Raw genomic sequence first — 24,886 nt, 5'->3', positions numbered from 1 at the left:
AGGGCATGCATGGCATGTGACTGAGCAAGAAGGCAAGCTTCAAAAAACTTCAGTTGGTTGTTCAGTGGGAGGCAGCAAAATATAGCTCTGAGGGCCTCGAGGTTGGGAAATTCAATTTCCTTAAGGTCCGCATTAAATATCGCGACAGTTATGAGGGGGTGGTCGAACCCTCCGAAAGAAGAGACGAAGAGCATCATCCAATGATGACAGTCAAATTGCTGTGGAAGATACTTTTCACTTGCTGCACTGTGTGTGCACTGTGCACATCAATCGTTGAACTGATCTGAACCAGTGACGACACCTTTCTCCTGCACGGCTCGACCTGTTAAGGAAGAGGGCGGGTTAATAACCAGATTTCAGACAGGAGAGAGCCTTAAAGCAATAACTTCAAAACCAAACATCATCATGATGAGGGCGTCATGGTGACGTTTTCCGGACTTGATACAGTGACCACGGGGTTTGAAGGCCCATTTATGCTCCCTTTCCGTACAGAATTGTCCCCTCCGTTTCAAACAACGTAACCATCACGATCAAATACTTCCATGCGTTCTTTGCGATGGTATTGGTGTTCACCAATATGTCCACCAGGGAGAGCAGCCCAGAGTCAAAAGTTTATGACAACGACAAACTCAGAAGCCAACATGGCGACTGTAGAAGAAGTGTTGATAATGTACCTTTTGCACAAAAGAGGAAACAGAGGCAGTGTTGAAGGAGGCGGCGGCCAGTATATCGCAACTGGAGGACGGAGAATTTCCGCCATTGCTATGCATTCCTACATGTCGGGTAGCAACAGCAACACTGCCCCCCACGGTTTCCGGTGGTACTGCTCCGTTTGGTCTGTATCCGCAAGCTTTGTGGTGCAGGTGCAGAAATATGGACGAAATGATCGCAGAGCACTGACAGAATACTCCATCTGTATGTAACATTGAGCATAAATGGGCCTTTAAGCATTGGCTCTAATTGCTGCGCTACAGTAATGCATTGCTATGTTGGACTGACTGGTTAGAGACAAAGAGATAGTTATTGGACAAACATTAAGTTGACTTATTTTAGAAAATAATTGAAAAACTATGGTTTGGAAATGGGCAAACAGCATAAATGCTTGTTTTTCTAATTTGTTTTGACTAAGAAATAAAAGGACAAAAGGAAAAAAGGACAAAAAATGGATTAAAAAAAAAGAAGAAAATTTACTTCCAAAACATGGACTTTATATATTTATTTAAAATACTATTTAAATAAATAACAAAATTAAATTGCTAGCTGTCCTACACTGCTACATGATATTTGGCTGAATTTTGGAGAACAGTGAGAGTCTAAGATAAACTGAGGTAGGGGAATGAATACTAAGTCAAAAGTTTGTTTTTTATAATTTCATTTTGCATTGAGGTTGATGACAAGTTTAGACTCTTGAAAGGACAATGAGACTGAATCAGAACCAAGTCACTACAAAACAAACCTGTTGACTTCAAATTAGATTTTTGATAAGAATTACTATGCATGGCTTTTAGGGAACCGCTTACACTTTTTTTTCACTCCAATTAGTTTCAGGGAAGTGGAGAAGTTTGGTCATCTTTGGTACCATTGTGGTAACATGAAATATATTTGTATGCCAAACCATAAAGGTTTCCAGCTGTCTTCAAATGACCCATTGTTTCTGCTGCAGAGGTGGCTCACACATTATTCAACTGAAAACCAGATTGCTTTGGAACAAAGTTAAAGTGGAAGTAAACAGGGCAGCCAGACTAAAACACAAGTCTTGACATCAAAAATCCAGTGGACAAACTCATGCCAAGTATGAGGAGATATGTTTAAAATGATTGAGTAATGCCAAAAACATCAGAGAAACTGGAGAAAGACAGCACACACACGGTTGCCTCTGTTTACAACATGTAAAATCCTTAAGTTTTACCTTGCAAAGCTAAAGCGAGGTAAACAACTGTACAATCTCTATGATGTGGTGTCATGTTTTTATCTTCCTATGACGATACCGGCAGGTAAATTAAACCTCAGAATGCCATACAGTTGAAAATCTCTCTTCACTTTACATTACCGGTGAATAAAAGAAAACAACTAACAGAATGGTCCGAGTCCTTGACTGCAGCAAGGGTTTGAGTGACGTCATCAGCTGTCTATGATGTCACTTATCTAAACGGTTTCTAAAAGCCAGAACATGTATACATTGAGGGGTGGTTTGTAAATCAGTGGGATGAGATCAAATCATTATTTTTAATCTTTTGACATTGTACAGTATTGAAGAGTAGGGACGCTCCGATTAGGATTTTTGGTGCCAGTCACCGATGCTGATCAGCCAGACTGTCGATCACCACCGATCACCGATACCGATCACATGGATTGACAATTAATGTTGGAATGTGATGTGGAAAAATTAACTTTAAATCACTTTAATTCTGACACGTTTTTATGTACCTCTTTGAGGTGGCAAAAATAGAAAAACTTCGCTGAATGCTGCAATTTTTCTGTCAAAAGGACAACTGAAAAACATTTAATTGGACGGGAGGCACCGCAGGTGAATCTCGAGAGACTGTGCTATGAAATATTGACATACTGTAGCGGGACTCCAAGACAGAGCGCACTGCATTCATGAAAGTTTCCACACCGGATGTTTTCAAAAGTGTCAGATTCAGGTGGCTAACAAACGCTGCATCTGACTTCATAACAAGTTTCCGTTTCCGTCTTCGCCACCTGAGAAAGGCTGCTCATCTAGCTCGGTGAAATTAATAATTATTTCTTATCATTCCGAATGTCACGCTCAGACTGGCGGGTGTTGCTAAGCATCAGCTGCGCAAATATCTTGCTGCTGAGGAACCAGCGGTTTCACTTTGATGAGCCCAGAAAACTCTCTGCTCCGTCAAGTGCTGGAGCTTTAAATGGCGTGTTTCATTTGAAGGCGCTTCCCTGCGCAACATTTTCCTGTGCATGTGCTGCAGGATGCAAACTTGACATGACAGATTGAAAGAAGATCCACAGCAGACATGCTGCTGCCGAGGAGCCAGCGCTCTCACTTTCATGAGCCCAGAAAACTCTCCGTGCCCCGTCAAGTGCTGGAGCTTTAAATGGCGTGTTTAATTTGAAGGCGCCTCCCTGCACAGCATTCATCCTGTGCATGTGCTGCAGGATGCAAACTTTCCATGACTGCTGCTGAGGGAGCAGCGAGTAGGGAGGAGCGGACGCGTCACAACCAGCGGGGCTTTTTCAGAGTTGTTGTGATCGGCAGTGACAGGTAGTGATATGCGTTCACCGATCATGTCCAAATCAGCTGATCACGATCGATCTGAGCATCCCTATTAAAGACATAATTGTATAAATGAAATGTAGTGAAAAATTGGTATAAAATTGGGATTATTTTCTTTTTTGTTCTTTTTGTCATATTTTTTTTTGAACATTTTAAGTGCACATTTATTCACTTAACTCAAAAGGTTTGTTTTCATCGTGAAAATGTGAAAACAAATATTTAGTCATAATTTCTGCTAAACAACAATGTCGTGTATATTGAACAAACCAACACCAGAGAATTTGAAAAACAATTCTGGGATTACAAAATGTATCATCATATGCAAGACAGTGAAACTGATGAAAGCAAAACAATTTGTATTCCATACGTGGGAAATTCAAACTGCAAAGATTGAATGCAATTCTGTCCAATTATATCCCCACTCTGCTCTCATCTTCCAAATTATGCAGCTGCACCATCAAAGCAGTGAGAGGCAGGCTCTTCAGAGAGAACTCGACCCGCCTGTGAACTGACTAAAATGCCAGGACAAAGCTGGTTGAAGAGCCTCGCCCAAATTGGCGAAAATAAGAAGGACGAAAAAGAGAGAATTCTCATCTCATCTCTTTGTTCCTTTCACAGTCCAATCTTTAATTTGTGTCCAACTGTCCTTCATATCTTTGTGTATAGTTTTTCATGGCTGGTGAACTTAAAGCAATCTCCAAACACTTCCACTCTTCCAGCGGGGATTTGAAAGGAAAGCAATCATTCAGTGACGGCTGGTGGAGTGTTTTGCGGACGATTGATACTGCTCTTGTGATTTACACTCGAAACCTTTTCAGACAGAATAAATTATGGGCAGCGGGAGATATAATTCATCTGACCTTAAGCATCAGATAATGCTCTGCCATCTGTTAAATACAGGATTGAGAGCCATGTTAACAGATCTTAATCACATTCACAGATCACTTTGGATCAATATTTCTTATAATTTTGGTCTCAATTTGAATGGATTTAGACTGGCATGCAAGTAACCACGACTATATTAATCCACCAGAGAGCACATAATATATATTGGAAAACTGCTAGTCCAAATATAGATTCATTAAATTGTTGTATTAAAGTACAACAGCCCTTTATTGCAAGCCAAATGGCTTCCATTAAACATGCAAACCCATATCACTAATGGTCGACAAGGATACAATTTCATGTCGATATTCATACCAGATATCTCGATTTGATGTGACTGCAGGTCTAGGGAAAATTGTGAAACTAAAATTTAATTTTAAAACTAAAATCATCATCATGGAAAGGATTGGCAGTCTTCAGATGTCGATCGAGGGCCAGCAGGGAACGAGCAAAATAACTAAAAACAAAAAAAGACCCACAGATCTCGGTACATTCATATGATTAAAATTTGGTGATGATCTCAGATGATCCTATTGTCTCTTTGTGGAGGTGAGCTGCAGCCTGAAAACAGACAACTCTTATTCGCAAAATAATGGGCCGAGCGGCAGTCTGCACTCTCTGACTAGAAAAAAAGTCCTTTTTCTCAGAGACAAACTAAATGAAGACATCAGTGCTCTTACTTTCATTAATGTGTGGTATATTGAAAAATGTAAATTCTGCCAGGGAAACAAATGACAAGACAAAGAGCATTTATATTGTGAAACTAAAAGGTTGAGTCCCCATAAGGTTGGTCTGTGCTTCTTAAAATCCCCAACTATCAATTTATCAGATTGCATCCTGGGATTTTTCAAGCATGAACACAAATTTCCAAGTCTTTGGTCAGAAGACTTCACAAAGCGCGGGCTGAGATTCAATGGTGGATGGTTCAAAGGTAACTGTGTTTACATCACACACAATTATTGTCATTAAAAATGACGCAACAGATGAGAGTCAGTGTGCATACACAGACTTAGCAAAAGTGAAGACAAAAGTGCTTCTCAACTTCAGAAAAAACATCCCGATCTTAGAAAAAAATAAAATCCCTGAAGCTATGATATTGATATATTTGTCTAAGGTCATCTGGTTTCTTGCATCCAAACCCACACTGCTGATGCTTAAGACAAAACTCTGTATAGTTCAAGGCTTTCTCTTTCTGCCAGCGGTGACAACAGCAGACGCAGAGAGACAAAAAGACGCTGTGTAACTCAGGAGATAGTCAGGCTGATTCAGAGCCACACAAAAACCCTCAGGGATTGACATGCGTCACCATAGCAACTCACTAAAGGCCATTGAGGCTTTAAAACAGTAGCTCTGGCTCAGATATGCTAACGGTGACCGTCTTCTGGGACTGTGGGTGTCAAGGTCTGTGTGAGAGTGAAGTATGCATCAGGAGTGATTGAAGTATTTTATCCACATCTGCCAGTAAAGACGGTGGAAAAATTGAGCTCTGAAGCTTAGGTGGCACTTGTCCATTATTTATTAGATGAGAGCTCTTAGTGAGCTGGAGGTGATGTATTGTGGAAACAGGGGAGAAGGAAAACAGCTTTTCTTTGCATTCTGCTTTCCACATTTGCGATTCCAATTGCAGTTCCAACCTACCTGGATGTGTTCTCCAGAATCCCGCGGACTTCACTCATCTGCTCTTTCCCGAAATACACCACGGTCAGATGGACCCGGCCGTCTTGACGGACGCAGACTTCCCTGCAGGTTCACAGGCAGAAAAGTACTCGTCATTGAAGTAAATTCAAGGACTGTTTTGTGAATTCAATTTCAGACCGACAACTTCCATTGCAACAAAGGGAGCATTCTCAGCAGCAGTTTGGTTAAGTCATTTCCTCTTTCAATATTTCCTATTTAAGCTTTCTCCGTCCATGTTTCCACATCTCTATTTGAAAAAAACACACTTGACAGTTAAGTTGTTTTTTTTGAAAGTCAAGTCTCCTTCACAGACCGCAGAACAGTCCTTGTTGCTTCAGGAGACCTCTGGACAAGCAAAGTGCCTCTCTTTTTAGCTTTACTGATCACGACGAGAACAAGAACCTGAGCACTACATCATCACTGAAAGACAATGTAATTGAAGCATATAATATATCCATAATTCTAATTCTGTCCTAAAAACATTGATGGGTTTAGGGTTATCAATTAGTGGGAAGAAACCCGAGTGTACAGTGCACAAGCAGACACAGGACAACAGTACTAACCACTATACAGCAGTGCTACCCCAGGAATCAATGACTGCATGATTCGATGAAAAAAAATAAGGAAGGTGAAGAAAGAGTTTGATTCCTCCTACACATGTAACTGCCACGTACTGTTTCGTCAACACAATATCACACAGCGCACACGTGGGAAATAGATGTATAATGGATGGCGCTGCTGCTCCAGAAACTGGCGGTAAACATTCATCCCAGACTGGATGTGGGTCGCACCTGGACAAGTTCCTATTCAATCACAGAGCTGTCATGCAAAGATTCACACTCATACGCCTGCAGGCTCTTTAGATGATCCAATTAACTTCCGAGTGTTGGGTCAGGAGAGCGCCAGAGCAGGCAGAGGCAGACCACACACGAGCCGCAAACAAAGACCCCGGCAAATTTGGTTTTCACTCGGATATGGCTATAAGACTACGGAGAAACAGATATCGGTAAGACAGCAATGGGGCGCTGCAATAAAAAAAGGGAAAAAAAAAATGTGAAATTTGTGACATCCAGAGAACTCATCTGTCACAATGAGACAAACAGAGAGAATTCTTTGCACACATGTATAATAAAACCCATATCCAGAAAGACTTATGGTTCCTTTGAACTGCCAACATTTCAGGGGTTTAGGTTTAAAAGTTAGAACTGCAGAGTCGCTGACCTTATTGGGAACGCAGATAAGCTACTGCATTCATCTCAGAGATGATCTTAAAGCAGCGAAAAGATTCTTCAAGCATCAAAGGTGATCTGTGCCTCTCTGCCACAAACATGTCTGATGACCCTGAACCATGAACCCAAGTTCAGCACCTCAAACCGGCCCTCAAAGGGCTACAGTGGCTGCAGGTTTTTGTTTCAACCAGTCACCTTCTCACCAATCAGGTGTCTGAAGACTGTCATGAGTTGATTGTGAGTCAGCTGCACCTGATTGGTTCACCTGTCTGCTTGTTTGGTTGGAACAAAATCCTGCACCCACTGAGGCCCCTTTGTGGATCAGTGTGAGACTCCTGGTCTATTTTTTTTAATTTGCTTTTAAGATACTTTCACAGTGGACAAAGTGCTACAAGTTCTATAGATAGAGGCCAGCGAAAAGATCATCAGAAAGCAATGAAATATCTGAAATTCACTGTACATTATATGCCTCTTTCTGAGTCGTAAATCCAAATGGACTAGAATATTTCAACTGACCTTCGGGGTTGGTCAGAGATGGGCTAACTTCAGATTTACAAATGTGATTTGAAGTGAGCCAACACGACTCTCAAGTCAAGGAAGTTGCTTTGTTCTTCTTCTGTGGCACACGCTGCCTTAGTGTCTAGCTAGTATGACCACAGACTTGCCAGTCATATCAAACACCAGGTGAAGGTGTAAACACCTATTCCTGCGCTCAATACAAGACTGATACTGTACAACTCACGGTCCCCAGTCACACACCCCATATCTGAGCGTGCAATTTTAATATGAATGAGGCTCAAAATGTTTGCTCAGCAACACGGCGACTCTTTCAAGTGAGCAGGCTTCTTGCTGCGCTGTATATCAACCACGGCTTCTCTGCCCAGGAGGGCATTTTAATGGGTCGAAACACTGCTACTAAGCAGGATTTACCATGTAAAAGAAGATGTGATAAGCAACAGCGCTGGCAGAAATAAATCACAGCCCACGACTGATGCAGACAAGCTGGAGAGCTGAGACGAGCACGTTTAGTCTATCTGCTGATTCAGACTGACAGCGAGTCACAACAAGAATGCAAAAAGCCTGACTAGAAATAGAGATATTATTCATTTATTGCTTTCCAAAACATGTTCACTAGACCGTAGTAATAAATACATCTTCACCTTAAACGATCAAGTTGATGAGTCACACGACAAAGGAGTAGGAAAGAATATTTAACCCTTCAAGTGACTTTTTTTTCAGTTCAACATTCAACTCTGATATCTCTATTCCAAAAGGCTGCAACATGAAAACGGTGGGAGATGCTGTCTATCTGCCTATTCAATATACATTACATTCACTTTCGTGGGACCATGGACACCTGGACTGCTGCTGCATCCAACACTATAAGCACTATATTTTCTCCCGTGGTTACGGCTGTGTGTCCTGTTTTTCCATGTTTTGTCATGGCATATTGACCATGAATCAGGTCCAGCACGTGCTTCTTGTGTACTGTCATGGTGAATAAAAGCGCATGTCACATGTCGCATCTCACTAGTCAGGTTTCTACCCGAATGAAAACATGCAAAAACAAAACGCGACTTTATGCCTGTTTAACATTATTTTGCGTTTAAGACTAGAGTGCGCCATGAGATGACATCATCATAGAGCGTCTCTGCCACAAAAACAACACACTCGGCTGAAAGTCAACAATGGATCATGGACAGTTTCCTGATCAAACGATCAGCTCCAGAAAAGTATCTGTTTCTTCATATTTCACACTATCATCTGGAAATTATTAATACCATTAGTACTACTTAGTACTATTTCCCAGATGACTGCTGCAGCAGTAGTAACCCTCTTGTCTCTCTTGTTCCTCATAAATGTCATATTATCATTCCATGTTATTGGTATAATTCAATGAGGAAATGGAGACGTGGGATTCATACGCAGCACATTTTACTGAAAGGAAGTGGGAGTAGACTCACCTGAAATTGTGCATGAACTGCTTGAACTTGTCGGTGCGTTTGGACAGTGGGACGATGATGTTGACGAGGATGTTGACCGTGTCCACCCGCTCGTTCTTCACCTTCATCAGGGGTCCAAATGGACGGAAGAGGACAAGGCGACGGAACTCATTAGCGGCCTCCCCTTTGAAGGTCAAATCATACACCGTCCCTTTGTCCTTCTCAGTGCGAGTGATACCTGGAACAGTAGACAGATGAATTTATGAGAAATGTTAAGTAGATGGGAGTCAGGGTCCTACAACACACATCAATCTTACATAAGCCTCTGATCACTTAAGGTGCCAGGGCACACTGAACACATCTATTTATCACTTCCATGAAAAATATTACATTTTCAATATAATTGGACAAAAACATATCTGAATTGAATAAGATATGTAATGACTGTGGCACAGGACAGGAGCCGGATGTGGCTCCGGGCTATTTAATTTTAAACACACAAAAATATAGACTCAATCGTAAATTAACTCTGTGACATTACAGCCAACACAGATTAAAAACTTTTTGAGGTAAACAAAGCAGGAACATAAGTAATTACATAATAAGATTTGAGACTAACACTTACATAATAGCGAGGTGTTTTGGTGGGAACTATTCAAGCTCTAAAATCTGTGAAACGGAATTTTACCACTGGGTTACAGTGTGTTGTGTAATGGTCAAAACCACTAAGTACTTTGATTCATGTGTTGTTTATTACAAGAAATTTCCATCAACTTCATTTTAAAAAAAAAAGAAAAGAAAAAGGTGGTGGCTGGTGTTTGACCAGCAAACTGTTCAGGCGACTATTATCCACGATAAGTACTAAGAGTACTATGAAAACTTAAGCTATAGTTTGCTCAGTGACTTCTGAATAAATGACACAGCTCATCAAAGCTTCTTTAAAATGGCATTCTCCTCCACCAAATACAAACTGAAGGAATATTTAGAAACAATGACACAAGAGTACTATTTTTATCCCTGTCGGACTGATTTATTGTGTATGAAACACAGGGGAGATTGAGGTCACTTGAGGCCAAAGGGGAGATTGACAACGCACTTCACACCAGAGCAATTCTTCTTCTTTTGCGTTGTTCGACTTCTTCAGAGAGAAATGATCGTATATGATGCTGCTCTTATTTTGATCATTTCTCTCACAGTGAGCAGGAGTGAGTGCAAGGACGGTGATGAGACGAAGAAATATATCCATGACAATAGACAAAGACCAGACACTCTTTGATGGAAGAAAGAAGAGCTTTGTCGTCACAATGTGGGGCAGACATGATTCACCGTCTGATAGCAAATTGAAGTTTTCCTGCCAAAGTAGCTGACTTCCTGTGTGAGGATGCAGTGATCCCAAGAGACTTCTTTTGGTAAAAATCCAGACCAAAATGGTTGACTTTCGTGCTATCTGTCTGCTTCTTGAATGAACAATGAAGCTGAGTGCTTTCCCTTTTTGCCTCCCTCTTGGGAGTCAGAGTATTTAAAGGTCTCCTAGGTTATTTTGGCTAGTTCAACCATTTCAACAGACTTTTACATCCCAGCATACATTCATACACTAACATTGTGTGTGTAAACAAATCTGTAACAGAGCTTCAAGTAAAGTCAAGTGGAGTGCGGAATGAAAATGTCTGAAAAGGATGAAAGGCAGACTTATCACACTTACACATTTACCAAAATAGGTGTCTCTGCAAGGTAGGTGTATCAAAACCTTAAACACAGTCTACTTCACGGGCCAATTAAAGTGAATATTTACTCAAAATTATTCGAAATTCTTGACCAGAAAAAGACAAAATATCAGTCTCGCTTTATCACAGTATCACAGCATGAACACTCCAAGTTCATTGATGGTAGTAATCTCTGCTAAAACTGCTAGCTTGAACACAATACCGCCACATGTCACAAGTTCTGGAGCTGTTCTAGTTTTCAGGGAATGTTACTCGTGGACCACAGAAAATCACTTGGTGGCCGGATTTGGCCCTTGAGTTTTGATTTTTACACATCTGACTGGCTCCTGATGTCATTATGCAGAAACATGGAGCGTCCATTTTTTTTAAGTGTGGCCATGAAATAAAGTAAAAGGGAACTTAAACGCCTTGAAAATATTTCAGATAAGACATGTTTTCAATTTAAGTTTTGCCCTTAGCATTTATCTGGAAACTTTTCTCATGAGCTTATTTCCTCTAATAATGTCACGAATTTCCTCTCAACATTTTCTTTTTGAGTGCTTATCAGTTGTCTAAGAGTTTTTAAGTTTCTATTTTTCCAATGTATTCTGCTCGTCCTAGTATCATTTTAATTCCCCTTGAATCCCTTAAACCAATATAACTTTGATACGAACACCATGTCTGCAACGTTCCAGTATTACAGTGTTTCTCTTATCGCAGTTCCACTTAAATGAATTCAGAATAAAGTCCTGGGAGTCACACTCATGAAATGAACACATCTTTTCAGTCTGAAATAGAGAAAATAGAAATGCTTCTTTCACTGGGAATTGTTGCAGCGACAAATCTACACAGACTTCCTCAGACTCACGTACGCTTTTCACTACTTACAGACCACACACAGACAGGAGCTCGCCCATTATTCACTCATTCCACACCCACGTCCAACATGTAGACCTTCAAAAATCAAACACACACACGCACATCTCCTGTTAAAAGCGATGCTCCCCGGTGCAGGATGAGCAGCTGGGCTCATTTCCTGTAGATGTGATCAGACGGAGAAGGAAATCCTGGATGCTTCGCAAACACAAACACATATTCTCCACATTCCAAGGGCAACAAGGGCTGGGAATTGTTGTTACCTTCAATGAAGTCGGACGGTGAGTATACTTTGCTGGTTTGGCTGTCTTGCTGGGATGACGGTGTGTTGAGGTTGTGCAGGGCGGTCTCCAGGACCTCCCCCAGCTCGTCTCTTTTGTCCTTGCGTACCGGCTTCTCCTCCGGGTGGCGAGTCAGTCCCATTTCTAGCTGGTAGACTCGCTGCAGGGTGAAGCTCTCAAAGGGAACCACTGCATATTCACTGGGGAGTCTGGATCCAGAGGTCACCTCTGCCTTCGACAGCTGACTTCCAAGGAACTCCTGGAGGTCACTCTGTTGGCTCTTAGCGCCTTGAGCTTCACCAAGTCCAACAACAGATGCAGGCCCAGCTTCATGAGCCTCCACTGTTCCTCCAGAAGCTCTCTTTAAAGTCTCCTGCACCCCTTTCAGCTGTTGACTACGCTCTTGCAGAGCCTCTTTGAGCTGAGCAATCTGCTTCTTCAGAGAGGAAATGTGAAGTCGATGCTGCTCCTCTCGCTCCTGCAGCAGCGCCTGATAAGACTGGACACCATTACTCTGTGAAGGGCCAGCTCCCGCAGTTTTACCGACCACAGCTCCGGCTCCTGGCCCTGTACCAACGACGTGGTTGGGACTTGCACGGGGCAGCACGTGACTCAAAGGGGGGTCGTCCGAGTGTGGGGGGCTGCAGGTCATAACATAGAGGAGCGACAAAGAGCAGCAGAGGAGCACCAGCACCCCGCCAACCCGTGACACCCAGGCGAGCAATCCACGTCGTAACATCGCAGAGAGAATCATCCAAACGCCTCACAAATCAAATACTCATGTGACCTCACACACAGCCGCTGTGATAAGTCTATGATTGTGTTCCATCACCGGCTGCTTATCAGCGTGAGGTCACTTCATCTGTTGTTTCTACTGGCGCCCGATAAGCTTCTTCAGAGAAAACATGGGCATTGCCAGTTAAACTAAGTACACACTGTGTTTTCAGCATCCATCCCAGACTTGTTACATCATGTGTGACTCAGTGCGTCCATAATTTCTTCTTCCTGTCTCTTGACTCGTGTGATGGAAAGTGTTTCCCGGAATAATTGAATCAGCTGGATGATGCAGGGAGAAGCAGCGCTACATTCTATGAGCTCGCAACTCTACGGTCATCTGTGGTTACTTCACAATGTGGACCCGGTTCTGAGGAGAAAAAAAACATGAATCATTAGTTTACTTATTAGCGACACACTCTTTACTGAAGAAGAATCCAAGTTATTACATTAAAACATCAGTTATAAACAACAACATAAGATACATCCCAAGTCATAGAGCAAATAAATAAATTTAAAAAATCAGAAGTAGTTGAGTGCAAAGGAAAACAGCTGTACAAGACTTAATGCCGTTCATGGGAATCATGAGCCTGACAGAGCCGGGAGGTGTGGTGTGATCTCAGCCTCCTGGCTTCTCGGAGCCACACACGTACCATACAGTGATGAAGGGGGTGCTGTGTGCTACATTTTGAAAACCTAAGTGAAGACCTCCATCTGGGCTATCCTCATATCACATAAGTGTTTTAGTTCCACACAAGTGGGCAAGATCATAGTTGGGGAAAGTAAAAAAAAAATCACAACAGATGGAAGACATAAACTAGGCACAACACGTAGCACAGCTAGTGAAGCATACAATGGCGTTCATACAGTAAGGAGAGGGAGGTTGTGGGCTTGCCAATAGGGTGCATTAAAAAAAAAAAAGACTATCATTTTATTTTCACTTGGGAATAAATGTGTTTTTGCAGGATTAGATTTTTATTTTACCATAAATTTATCAGAGCATATTTTTTCCAATAGGCCTCCAGACTAGATGCCTTCCAAGATATGGGTGACTAAACCTTATATAAATACACAATACACACACAATGGGGAGAGTCAAAAGCTTTTTTTGTAGTTTTTGTGCATCACTGCGTCAACTGTCATATTGGGTGAAACCTGGGAGGCAAAGTTCAGGACTGGCAGAAACAAGAAGTCTTTTCATTCAACCCAAACCTGACCCACAAACCTTCAGATGAATGAAAAAAGCGACTAGATTCGTGTTGATGAATTAAGAGGAATCTCAATGAGACAGAAGTTTCAGTTGCTGTTTCATCAGCCTGCTGCACAGTGCCACACAGCATCTCCTACTGCAGACGCAACCATCTGCACTCAGTTTCCACATATCAACGTTCCTTATCACAGTAAGATGAGTCAAGCCATTTAAGGGTGTATCAATCTGTCAGCCGGGTTGACATGGTTCTTTTAGATAGCAGAAGCAACGCGGCACAAATACAGAATCAGACTCTCACCCTGAGTCCTGTATAATGATAGTGAAGTCAGAAGAACAGAACGGGGCCATTTGCTTTTATCTGATTTTATCTTAGTTGCTGTAAGTGACGACACTGTTCATATATCTATTTCTCATGGTGGCATACAATAGAATAATTAAGTATTTAGTGACCAAAAAAAATGTTTTCTTTGGAGTAAGAAAAGGTAAGGCTAGTTTCTTAAGGCCCATTTATGCTCCCTTCACCTTTCAAATGACCGTCACTGCTCATATACTTCCATGCATTCTTTATGGTGGCATTGTGGTTCACCAACATATCCACCGGGGGGGCAGCGCACAGTCAAACGTTTATGACAAACTCCAATGCAAACATGGCCCTTAGTGGAAACATGCAGAAATACGGAGGAAATGAACGTAGATCACAGCAGAAGGTTTCATCCTTATATAGATCTATATGTAATATTGAGCATAAATGGGCCCTTAGCCTGAGACCGTGGTGTGGACCTGTAAGGCTGATAAAGCAAGAGACAGTGACCCAGAGACAGATTTGTAAAGAATCCTACATGCTGCGCCATCTTATAACTAACTTCACATATCATCACAGGGTAGGTACCCAGAGAACAAGAGCATCCCTACAAGGGGGCATTTTTCCCCCTACAGATAAGGTGAGCTCAGTCATCCAAAAGAGGCTCAAACTATGACTGCGACTTCTGAGGACCCTGTAGAAAGACCATGGCTCATGGTTGTCATTCTGGAAAAGCAGTGGAGGAGGTTTCGCAGATTAGGATCGGTCTCTTTGGAAACACAACTGGCTCTCAATCTAAGTCATGAAACTAAAATGTTTTTGCTCGTGTTCACAAGAGATCGGGTCCTGCTTTTGTTGACTCTGGCTCTAATGTAAGCTCCTCCCAAAACAGTAACCCAACACATTTTACAAGATATAAGAGTCGACTATTGTCCACTAGTCCATTGCCGAAGTCAGCAGTCTGAATTGCATGTTGATGCATTCAGTGAGAAAGTGGTGGGTTAAGTCACGTGTTAGCACTCCTTAAGGTTTTGCTCTTGAAATTCAATTTCATGCCACTTTTTGAGCTTCACTCATGATGCGCACTGGTTGGTATGGCCACATGTACCACATGACAACAATGAAGATGTCCTCACGTGTCCTAACCCCAACCACTCTTGTCATACAATGCAAGGCAACATTTGTTAAAATTGAGATCTGATACATCGACATGCACCAGAAAGGTTGCCTTCGGTTCCTTCACTGGAAGCTGCAGTCTACATGAGGACACAGTCACTATGTGACGCCTTAGGAGTGACAATGTGTTGACTAACCTTACAAAGCAGTTGCAATTCAGACCTGCCTTATCTTGCGCCCACGCTGTTGCAGGAACAGGTGAGCTAAGGGACATCAATTGAGCGAAAAATCAGAATGTATGCTTTTCAACTCAGCTCCTTCACCGGACAGAAAAATAATCAAGTCTGTCACTCTCAGCTCTATCCTACTGTCAACTGTAAAAAAGATCCCTTGATACCTGAGCTCATTCACAATGAGGCCAGCCAGAACTCATTTCCAATCCCACTTGGCAATTCCACCAAAGCACATGGACATCACATAATGCATTCATTCTGCTATATAAAATAAAATAATATAAAATAAATATAGAAATGATCTTCCCACTATGCATTGGGAAAGGAATCAGTGAGGTGAATGTCATGCAGCCATTTCTTTCAAAATGTATTCAAGGGTTGTTTACAAGAAGCACACAAGGTTAATGGCACCGTCATAACTCAGAAAAAAAAGGATTTGGTTCAACTCCACCAAATGACAGCTGGTGCCTCTTGGATTTAGATTAATTGCGGACCCTCTAATTGCCGGAAGGTGTGATTATAACTGAGGCTGGCGTGGTGATGGAGCGTGTGTTGGTAGTCCCGAGCGGAGTGAGCGGGGCTGATCTACAGTCTTCCTGCATGAACCAGATAATAAATGGATGGAGTGTGAGGAAAAAGCATTTCACCCACTTCTGAACGTAATCCATCTGCATCACAGCCTGCAAACTGAGAGAGTGTTAAAAAAAGGAAAACTTTGAGGACAGATTGAAGTGGAAAGTACACATTAGTTTTTTAATGAGATACATGAGCTGAATAACTAAATACTCACGCTTTGAATATCCAGCTACAGGCTGGTGGCAAGTGAGTTTATGTTTTTAAGCCTCCAAAAACAATGAGGAATTAAAACTATGGCTTAATTTGGTAGCACAGCAGCAGACAGAAACGGTGCTGCCAGCAGTCAGCAGGGGACAAAAACAGATGGCAAAAAAACCTGATGAAGCCAACAATAATAAAATCTAATGGCAAACATTATTCATTATCTCGGTCTGCCTTTCGAAAAACTTGCTTCACAACAATGAAAACAAAATAGCTTTATTTGCAGTCATTTTGAATGAACCAAGTTCATTCAATCATTATTTGGAGACAGAGATGATTCAGTGAACAAAGTTTGACTGACAGACATTAAGATGTGTTTCCGTGTGCAGGTTCGGTGTCAGCCTTGACTCACTGTAAGCATCCGTTGAAAGTATCTCTGTGTGGTGCGCACAGAAGTTGCTTTGACTGCAGCCATCAATGGATCAGTATGTGGCAGCGGTGAATGCTGAGCTGTGCTCTCGTCGGACGATGCATTTGGGCAGCACTACAGCATTTCACCAGCGCTCAGCAGAGATTCAGGTTTAAAGCAACAATGACAATTCCAAGGCAGCATTCGGTCTGCATAATAAAAGTCACCTTGAGGAGTGTCACACACTGACCAACTAAAGTCAGTGAAGAGTCAAGAAGGGCTGCAATGATTAGTTGATGTCATCGATTACGTCAACAACAAAAAGTCGTCGAAATCTGGGAATCAATGTGTCATGTTGCGGTTGGTGTAATGCCGTGGAATGGGCATGGAGAACTGGTTGTTATTCAGAAGCAGTGAGAAACGATCACATTCTCTGTGTCATGTCTGCACTTTGTCTGTTCCTTTTTGTATATTTCTCTCGTGCTTTTATTTTGTTACCCCCGGTTTCCTGTTCCTGCTTTATCTCCAGCTTCACTGGCAACACAGCTGGCGTTAATCTCCTCATCAGACTCCTCGTATATAAACCTGTGAACGTCAGCCCTGTTTGCCAGATTGTTGCTTCTCGCTTCGTCAAGGTAAACTGTTTCAAGACTTCCGTGTGTTCGCTTTCCTCCCTGGTCTCTTCTAAATTCTCCTTGCGCGCTTGATCTCTATTTCAGCCGTATCTTGGTTTGTCCTCATCCTTCCTCGCTCTGCTTTTTGTCTTTGCTCCCATCCTCCAATTCAGACCGCGTTGTGAGCTTGTTATTTAAGTCTCACTTTTAGTTTTCGTCAGTTTACCCATCGTGTGTGTGTGTGAGTCTGATTAGCCGCCGCCACCGAGCGCTTTCAGTTTAGTGCCACCACCATGTTGAGCTTAACTCCGGGTGTGTGTTTTCTGTTCTCCCATTTATATTGTAGGTCGTTGATTCTAATCCGCCTCTCTTGTTTTCCAGATTTACCCCGTTCCCTGTGTGTTGTTCCCGGTCCGCGTTTTGGTTCCCGGCGTCCTTAGTTTTCTAGTTGTCTGTCTGTCTGTACTTATTTATTTGTTCCAACGAATAAATTGTAAGTTAACCTCGTCTCCCGTGCCTTCTGCCGACCAACACTGCCTGCACTTGGGTCCATCAGCCGTCAATTATGACAGAACAATCTGGCCTTGAGCAGGTCTCAGTGGTAGTTGTTGGTCTGCAGAAGGCGTTAGGCACCCAGGCCTCGCGAATTGGAACTCTTGAAAGAGCTGTTCAGAGCGTCCTGGAGCAACTGCAGAGCATGTCTTCTGTGTCTAACCGTCTGTCTGCTTCCTCCGCTGAGTCTGACACTTCTGCGTCAGCTAACTCTGCAGTCGAACCAGCACACCCTGTTGCCAGCGGGCGTGAACCAACAATCCCCACGCCGGAGGTTTATGCTGGTAAGCCAGGGTTCTGTAAACATTTTTTTTTCCAGTGTTCTTTAGTGTTTGACTCCCAGCCGTCTTATTTTCAAACTGACAGATCAAAAGTGGCCTACTGCATAAACCTCCTGCGTGATAAGGCCAGTCAGTGGGCGGTCTCCTTATGGGAGTCAGACTCTCCTGTTCTGAATAATTTTTCCAGTTTCTCTGCAGAAATGAGGAGGGTTTTCGACGCTCCTTTTAAGAGCGGACCCAAGGCTTCTCAGCGACTCATTTCGCTTTCGCAGAACTCTCCAGGTGAGTCAGTATCTGAGTATTCAGTACGTTTCCGTATTGCAGCAGCCGAAGCAGGCTGGAACGAGCCAGCGCTCATGTCTGCCTTTTACAACGGCTTAGCTGGCAATATCCAGGACCAGCTCTCCACTAGGGATGAGCCTTGCTCATTAGAAGACCTAGTTATGTTGTCTATCAAAATAGACAACCGACTAAGAGAGCATTCCCGGCGGAGACGGCCCACTCCTCATTTTGTGCTTCCAGTCCCGTTCTCCCCACCTGAACCTCTGCCCCAGTCTGAATCTCCAACAGATCTGCCTGAACCCATGCAGGTGGGGAGGGCGAGACTAACACCTGAAACACGGCAACGCCGTTTGTCTCGCGGCCTATGCCTATATTGTGGTGCAGCTGGCCACTTCCTGAGAACCTGTCCTGTACGCCCAAAGAACCGTCGGTCTCCTCCTGTGACTAGTACTCGGATCGGTGTCATTTCTCTGTCTCGGCACAAGAAGCAGCAGTACTCTTCCCCTGGTGTTTCACCAGAACCTGAGAGACCCATGCAGTTCAACAGAACTCATCTCTCCTCTGAAGTGCGGCGATACAGGTTAGCTCAGGGGCTATGTTTTTATTGTGGGGTGGCTGGTCATGTTCTTGGGACCTGTCCTACATGTCCCAAGATCCCTCGTTCGCTTTCTGTGACTCAGACCCGGGTTGGGCTCATCTCGCACTCTCTCCGCGATGGAGAAACGTCGCACATCTGCAGGTCACTGGCTCCACGGCACCGCTCCAGAGGGGTTTCCGGTCAGGCTACCAAGGTGCTTTCCAGAGCGCCGGCAAAGCCAGAAGTGCTCCGGAACCCCAGCTCGCCGTCCAAGCCAGACCTGTCAGGAGCCTCTTCCAAGATCCAGACCCCCAGTTTACAGTCCGAGCCACCACCCCCGAGATCGCTATCGCCGCCTCCCCAGGACTCGAGTGTGGCTTCCCAGCCGCCGCCTCCCCAGGACTCGAGTGTGGCTTCCCAGCCGCCGCCTCCCCAGGACTCGAGTGTGGCTCCCCAGCCGCCGCCTCCCCAGGACTCCAGCGTGGTTTTCAAGTCACAGCAGCCAAGCTCTTTCAGTCCCTCCAATGAGCCTCCTCCTCCCCTCGTCTCCGACGACCATCCATCCATCAGACTGCAAGACATCCTCAACAGCAGACAGAACGGTGATGGATTCCAGTATCTGGTCAGTTGGGAAGTTTTTGGCTCTGAGGAAAGGTCCTGGGTCCCCGGACCCCTCTTGGATCAGAGGCTACTCAGCGACTTCCACGCTCTACACCCGCATAGACCTGGTAAAGTGCCAAGAGGCCCTCCTTAAGGGGGGGGTACTGTCATGTCTGCACTTTGTCTGTTCCTTTTTGTATATTTCTCTCGTGCTTTTATTTTGTTACCCCCGGTTTCCTGTTCCTGCTTTATCTCCAGCTTCACTGGCAACACAGCTGGCGTTAATCTCCTCATCAGACTCCTCGTATATAAACCTGTGAACGTCAGCCCTGTTTGCCAGATTGTTGCTTCTCGCTTCGTCAAGGTAAACTGTTTCAAGACTTCCGTGTGTTCGCTTTCCTCCCTGGTCTCTTCTAAATTCTCCTTGCGCGCTTGATCTCTATTTCAGCCGCATCTTGGTTTGTCCTCATCCTTCCTCGCTCTGCTTTTTGTCTTTGCTCCCATCCTCCAATTCAGACCGCGTTGTGAGCTTGTTATTTAAGTCTCACTTTTAGTTTTCGTCAGTTTACCCATCGTGTGTGTGTGTCTGATTAGCCGCCGCCACCGAGCGCTTTCAGTTTAGTGCCACCACCACGTTGAGCTTAACTCCGGGTGTGTGTTTTCTGTTCTCCCATTTATATTGTAGGTCGTTGATTCTAATCCGCCTCTCTTGTTTTCCAGATTTACCCCGTTCCCTGTGTGTTGTTCCCGGTCCGCGTTTTGGTTCCCGGCGTCCTTAGTTTTCTAGTTGTCTGTCTGTCTGTACTTATTTATTTGTTCCAACGAATAAATTGTAAGTTAACCTCGTCTCCCGTGCCTTCTGCCGACCAACACTGCCTGCACTTGGGTCCATCAGCCGTCAATTATGACACTCTGGGATCATTAAGAAATGTTCATTTCTGTTCCTTTAATTGGTTCCTGACTGAGGTCGGTCTCCAGCTGGCCACCATCGCTGTGCGCCCCAGGCTCCGCGTCACCACCTCCAACTGACCGCCTCAGTCACAGTCACGGAGGAGTTTGAGCGGCGACGGGTCGTAATGTTCAAAAGTGTGGCTTTGTTTTGTTTGCGAAGATAACGCGTCTCAAGGATGAGCAACCCCCTTGGACACCATGGTAGATAACAGCTAGCTAACTTGTAAGTTCTAGATGTGTTGAGTCCTCTGTCTCTCTCCTCCTCCTAATAATAACCAGAACTGAACTAGAGTATTATTCAAATAAGGCCTTTTGATGTGGATGTTGATCTGATATTTCATATGAGATACAAATATGAGTATTGATGAGTTTAAATTCTTCTCAAGGACCAAAGAAGACCTCTGTTTTAAAGAACTGGAGCTCTCTGTCAACTGTTTTATGCTTCACAGAGTTAATACATGTTCGGGAAGTTGTGTCATTATTTTAATATACTTGTTTAATAATGTATGGTGTCTGAGTATCACAGTGAGATGATTTAAGCAACTTAAGGTTATACAGAAATTAAAAAATTCAAGTAACATCCGACTTACGACCGTAATCGGTTCCGACCAACCGGCTGTAAGTCAGATTGGACGTAAGTCGAATGTCATTCAAAATAGCCGACGCGAGGGCTTTAGCTACTAATGTAGTGGTAGATCACTGTGTGAGAGTGAGATGCTGGATACTGTGCTGCCGTAACTGTCGTATGTGATGCCGGGCTGCTACGTGCTGTGGTGCCAGACGTTGAATAAAACAAAAAATAAGCATCTGCTGGCCATGGTCCTAAGTACGGGTGGACGCAAGTCAATGAATAGGTTGGTCGACAACAAAAATAATCGTTAGTTGCAACCCTAAAGTCAAGACATTTCACAGACAGTTCAGCTATATATGCCCATCACCTGGCCACTACATAAGGCTAAATGTGAGACAGAACCCTGCGGCATTGTGACATCATCATTTGGTTAATGAATTACTTTAAATTCCGTTAATACACTGAATGAGTCAATCAAGTATACTGTATATGGCAAAATCAATGGCGCTTTTTGGACAGAGTCTGAGCAGGACAATGATTATGGCATCAATGATTTCAGCTGTTTTTATACCATAAGCTTCAGTTCTAAATGTTTAACCTCTACTTGGATTCCAACAGTGAAAGAGTTCAACAGACAGTCTGCCCCTAGAGCTTTAAAGAGCATGTTAAGTGTGTTGCTGAAAGAATGTTTGGATTCGACAGCAGTCCAATTCACACTTGGTCTGATTTATGGAAACAATTAGTAGATGAATCACGAACTGAAACTGAAAAATCAATCTTTTCACTGAAGGCCAGATTCATCACAGTAAAAAATGGGCTGGTCGCACCGTGGTCTCCAACTACACAGTCGACCCAGTGAGTCTCGCTGAATGAGTCAATTCAGACCCGGTTAGCCGAGTCCCTGTGGGATCAGCACGGCTGTGGAAAACAGGCGTTACCCAATTTCCTCCTTTGTGTTTTTGTATTATGGTAATAGCTGTTCCAGTGTTCACGCAAATAAAGTCGGTTTTTCTTTAACAACAGTGACCTTGATGGGATATATTTCACGCTTCCTTAAACAAAGCCAAACTAGCCAAGCAGTATTTCAGTGATCCATGGGCGCTGAGGAGCAACAGAGGGTCTCACTGGCGTAATATCAAATAGAGAAAAGCTGAGCGGAATACCAGAGTGAGTATTAAAGTGTTGGGAGCTCGAAGGACAGTCCTTCCAAGCCCACATTTATTTACAAAGCTGGAGTCACATGAGGTTTCACACTCATCGCTCTGGTAGACACGAGATAGTCAAGCTACTGAGTGACGAACACGACTGGTGGATATAGCAAACAGACAAAATAGACAATGCGTCTCTTCAAGATAAGATATTTCTGTGCGCCTCATGTTATCATGAGCACTGAGCTTGGACTTTGCACGTCATTAGAAATTTAAACGTTGACATCAGAAACTTAAACTGGGAGTTTAATAGACACTGTCAGTCAGTTGGCAGTACTAATGGATATGACCAACTGTCTGCCTTCGCAGGACTTCTAGTCACTTTTAACTCAGACTTCAAGATCAGGTGGGAGTGTGCATCTGTGATCTAGCCTGGAACTGATGGAAACTGGCGGAAAGCCAGAAGTGGTGCGGGAAAGTAAATGCCTTTTGGTGATGGACAGCAGGAGATGGCGAACTACATCTGAACTGTAATTAAAATAGCAGAATTTTGATAGAAGAGATGGCTGTCAAATGAAATCTCAACAGAAAGCCTCTAAGATCAATGTCTGTTAGCTGGGAAAAATAAAGCCTATCCAGCCCAAAGCAGAAGAAAACAAATGTTAGCAACCGTGACATTTGAAGTGAATTGAAAGTGTGGATCAGTGTTTCTCCAACAACATCATCACCATGAGGAATTCAATTTCACCACAAACGCAATGCTGTTTTAAATCTTTTGGGAAGCAAAAAATCATTTCTCTCTTGTGTCTTCCCTCGTCATTTATCATCCTTCACCTCCTCTACTTTCCCACTCTGCCCTCCACATACTCACCTGCATTTCTCCCCGCACTGAACTCCATCTCTACTTAAAAATGAAAGTCACTCTGAACTTAGAGTTGTGCATTGTATAGAACAAAGGGAATAATTCCAAGTAAGTTCAAGTTAAATCCGAAAACCTCACAAGATGTCATTTGGGTTTCTAAACAAAAATCTTTCTCTTGATTTTTGGTGGGAAAAAAACAAGACACTGCTTGAACTGGTCAAATTGTCATACAAACTTGAACTCAATTGAAATTAAAAAAATTAATAGATATGAGCCCAAACTTTACCTGAGACTGCCCCGCAACAACCTGAACTGTCTCTGCCCATTCATAAATTAACTGCTGCAGAGAAGTGGAAACATTCATTTTGAATTTATAAGTCTTCATTACATCAAATTCTCCAATATCACCTTAATATTTGCACACCACCATCAATGCCAGCAACGATCTTTAGACTTTGTCCGTTTAGACTTTGTCAAAAGGACAAATGGAGCGTGTCAACATCATATTCCATCTCAGCAAGTTGGAACACTTCTACACAGAGATGAAAGGGTGTGATATCATAGTAATCAATGACAACAATAACACTTGAAATAGTTTGTGGTGATAATTCTGATTATAACGTATTGAAAAACCATGTTCAATATGGTTTCAGGAGTGTTTCTGTGGTCAATCAACACAAGGCAACATATATTTGAAATAACGTGGTTCTTCATTTTTTACTCAAATATAAAGGCTAGAGGGGACTTTAACTTGGACCAGAGTATTTTTGCAGATTAACTTTTACTTTTATTCAAGGAATATCTGACTTCCTTCACCTCCATATTTTACAGAGCAACTGGCTAAAATGTGTGCTTTGGTGGATGATCACATACTTCTTTGTTACCGCTCTCCTTCCACTTCACCAGTGACTTTGTTCAAGTCTTCATTCTTCAAGTCCCTTTTCACTCACTGACTCCTTCATCAACATCATTTCTCAAGTGTAAGTTGACACTTCTGCAGTAAGTCCGTACAATCAGCTACAGGCTCAGAAACAGTCTACATATTACAGCCCAGAAACACCTGCTTGAAGTGAGTTTGAGTGAGAGGAGAAGACAGTAAATGGAGGAATGTTTGCGCTCTGACAAGAAGTCTTTCTGGTTGACAGTCACACCCGGGCAGCAGATATCACACACGGCTGACAGGAACCGGTGTGTGAGAGTTCTCTCTGTGCTTGAGTGTGAACAGGTCGAGCTTTAAATGTCTGCGGCATTTAAGCAGAAGCGACCTACTGACCCCTTTATCATGACAAATGCCTCACCGCATTGCAGCTGCATCAACCTAACTCTCTCAGCACCGCTAATTCAAGATCTGACAGGCCAATGTGATATATTCCACAACATGAGGAGGACAGCGCTTTTATGTCAATGAATACATGATGTAAAATAGATGATCCCTCCATAAAAGATTTGAGTAAAAGCAGCGGGAAGTCGGCTGCAAAATGGCTTATAAAATGCATCAAAAGGAATATATTCATTTCTCCACCAAGCTGTTCATTTGGGTCCTGAAACCTACTTTATAAAATCTTACAAATTAAACTGTACTTGCATTTCCACTTCGAAGGTCTCATGAAAAAGAAACGCAGAATACCACCAAATACTTGATGATGTAGCTGACGATCAAAAGCTGAAGCTGCTGAATCATTCAAAAAAAGAAGCGATTAAATTTAATTGTGAGATCAGTGGCCATGAGCAACAGCATGTTATACTTGAAACCAAAATCTTGACTAAAACTGTGGGAGTAA

General features: G+C 43.1%; 1 protein-coding gene across 1 annotated transcript in view; it reads right to left on the bottom strand.

Moving 5' to 3' along the window:
- Positions 1-24,886, bottom strand: part of csgalnact1a (chondroitin sulfate N-acetylgalactosaminyltransferase 1a) — a 41,702-nt gene that overhangs the window by 10,516 nt on the left and 6,300 nt on the right. Inside the window, exons 2-4 of the mRNA XM_053872822.1 lie at positions 11,830-12,991; positions 9,009-9,225; positions 5,777-5,878 (exon numbers count right to left, since the gene is read on the bottom strand). Coding sequence (XP_053728797.1) covers positions 5,777-5,878; positions 9,009-9,225; positions 11,830-12,601 — 1,091 coding nt within the window. The 5' untranslated portion in view covers positions 12,602-12,991. The remainder of the gene's footprint in view (positions 1-5,776; positions 5,879-9,008; positions 9,226-11,829; positions 12,992-24,886) is intronic.

Source organism: Synchiropus splendidus, chromosome 1 (genome assembly GCF_027744825.2).
Source record: "Synchiropus splendidus isolate RoL2022-P1 chromosome 1, RoL_Sspl_1.0, whole genome shotgun sequence".
In the NCBI taxonomy this organism is placed as follows: domain Eukaryota; kingdom Metazoa; phylum Chordata; class Actinopteri; order Syngnathiformes; family Callionymidae; genus Synchiropus; species Synchiropus splendidus.
This window is presented reverse-complemented; position numbering and strand designations above follow the sequence as displayed.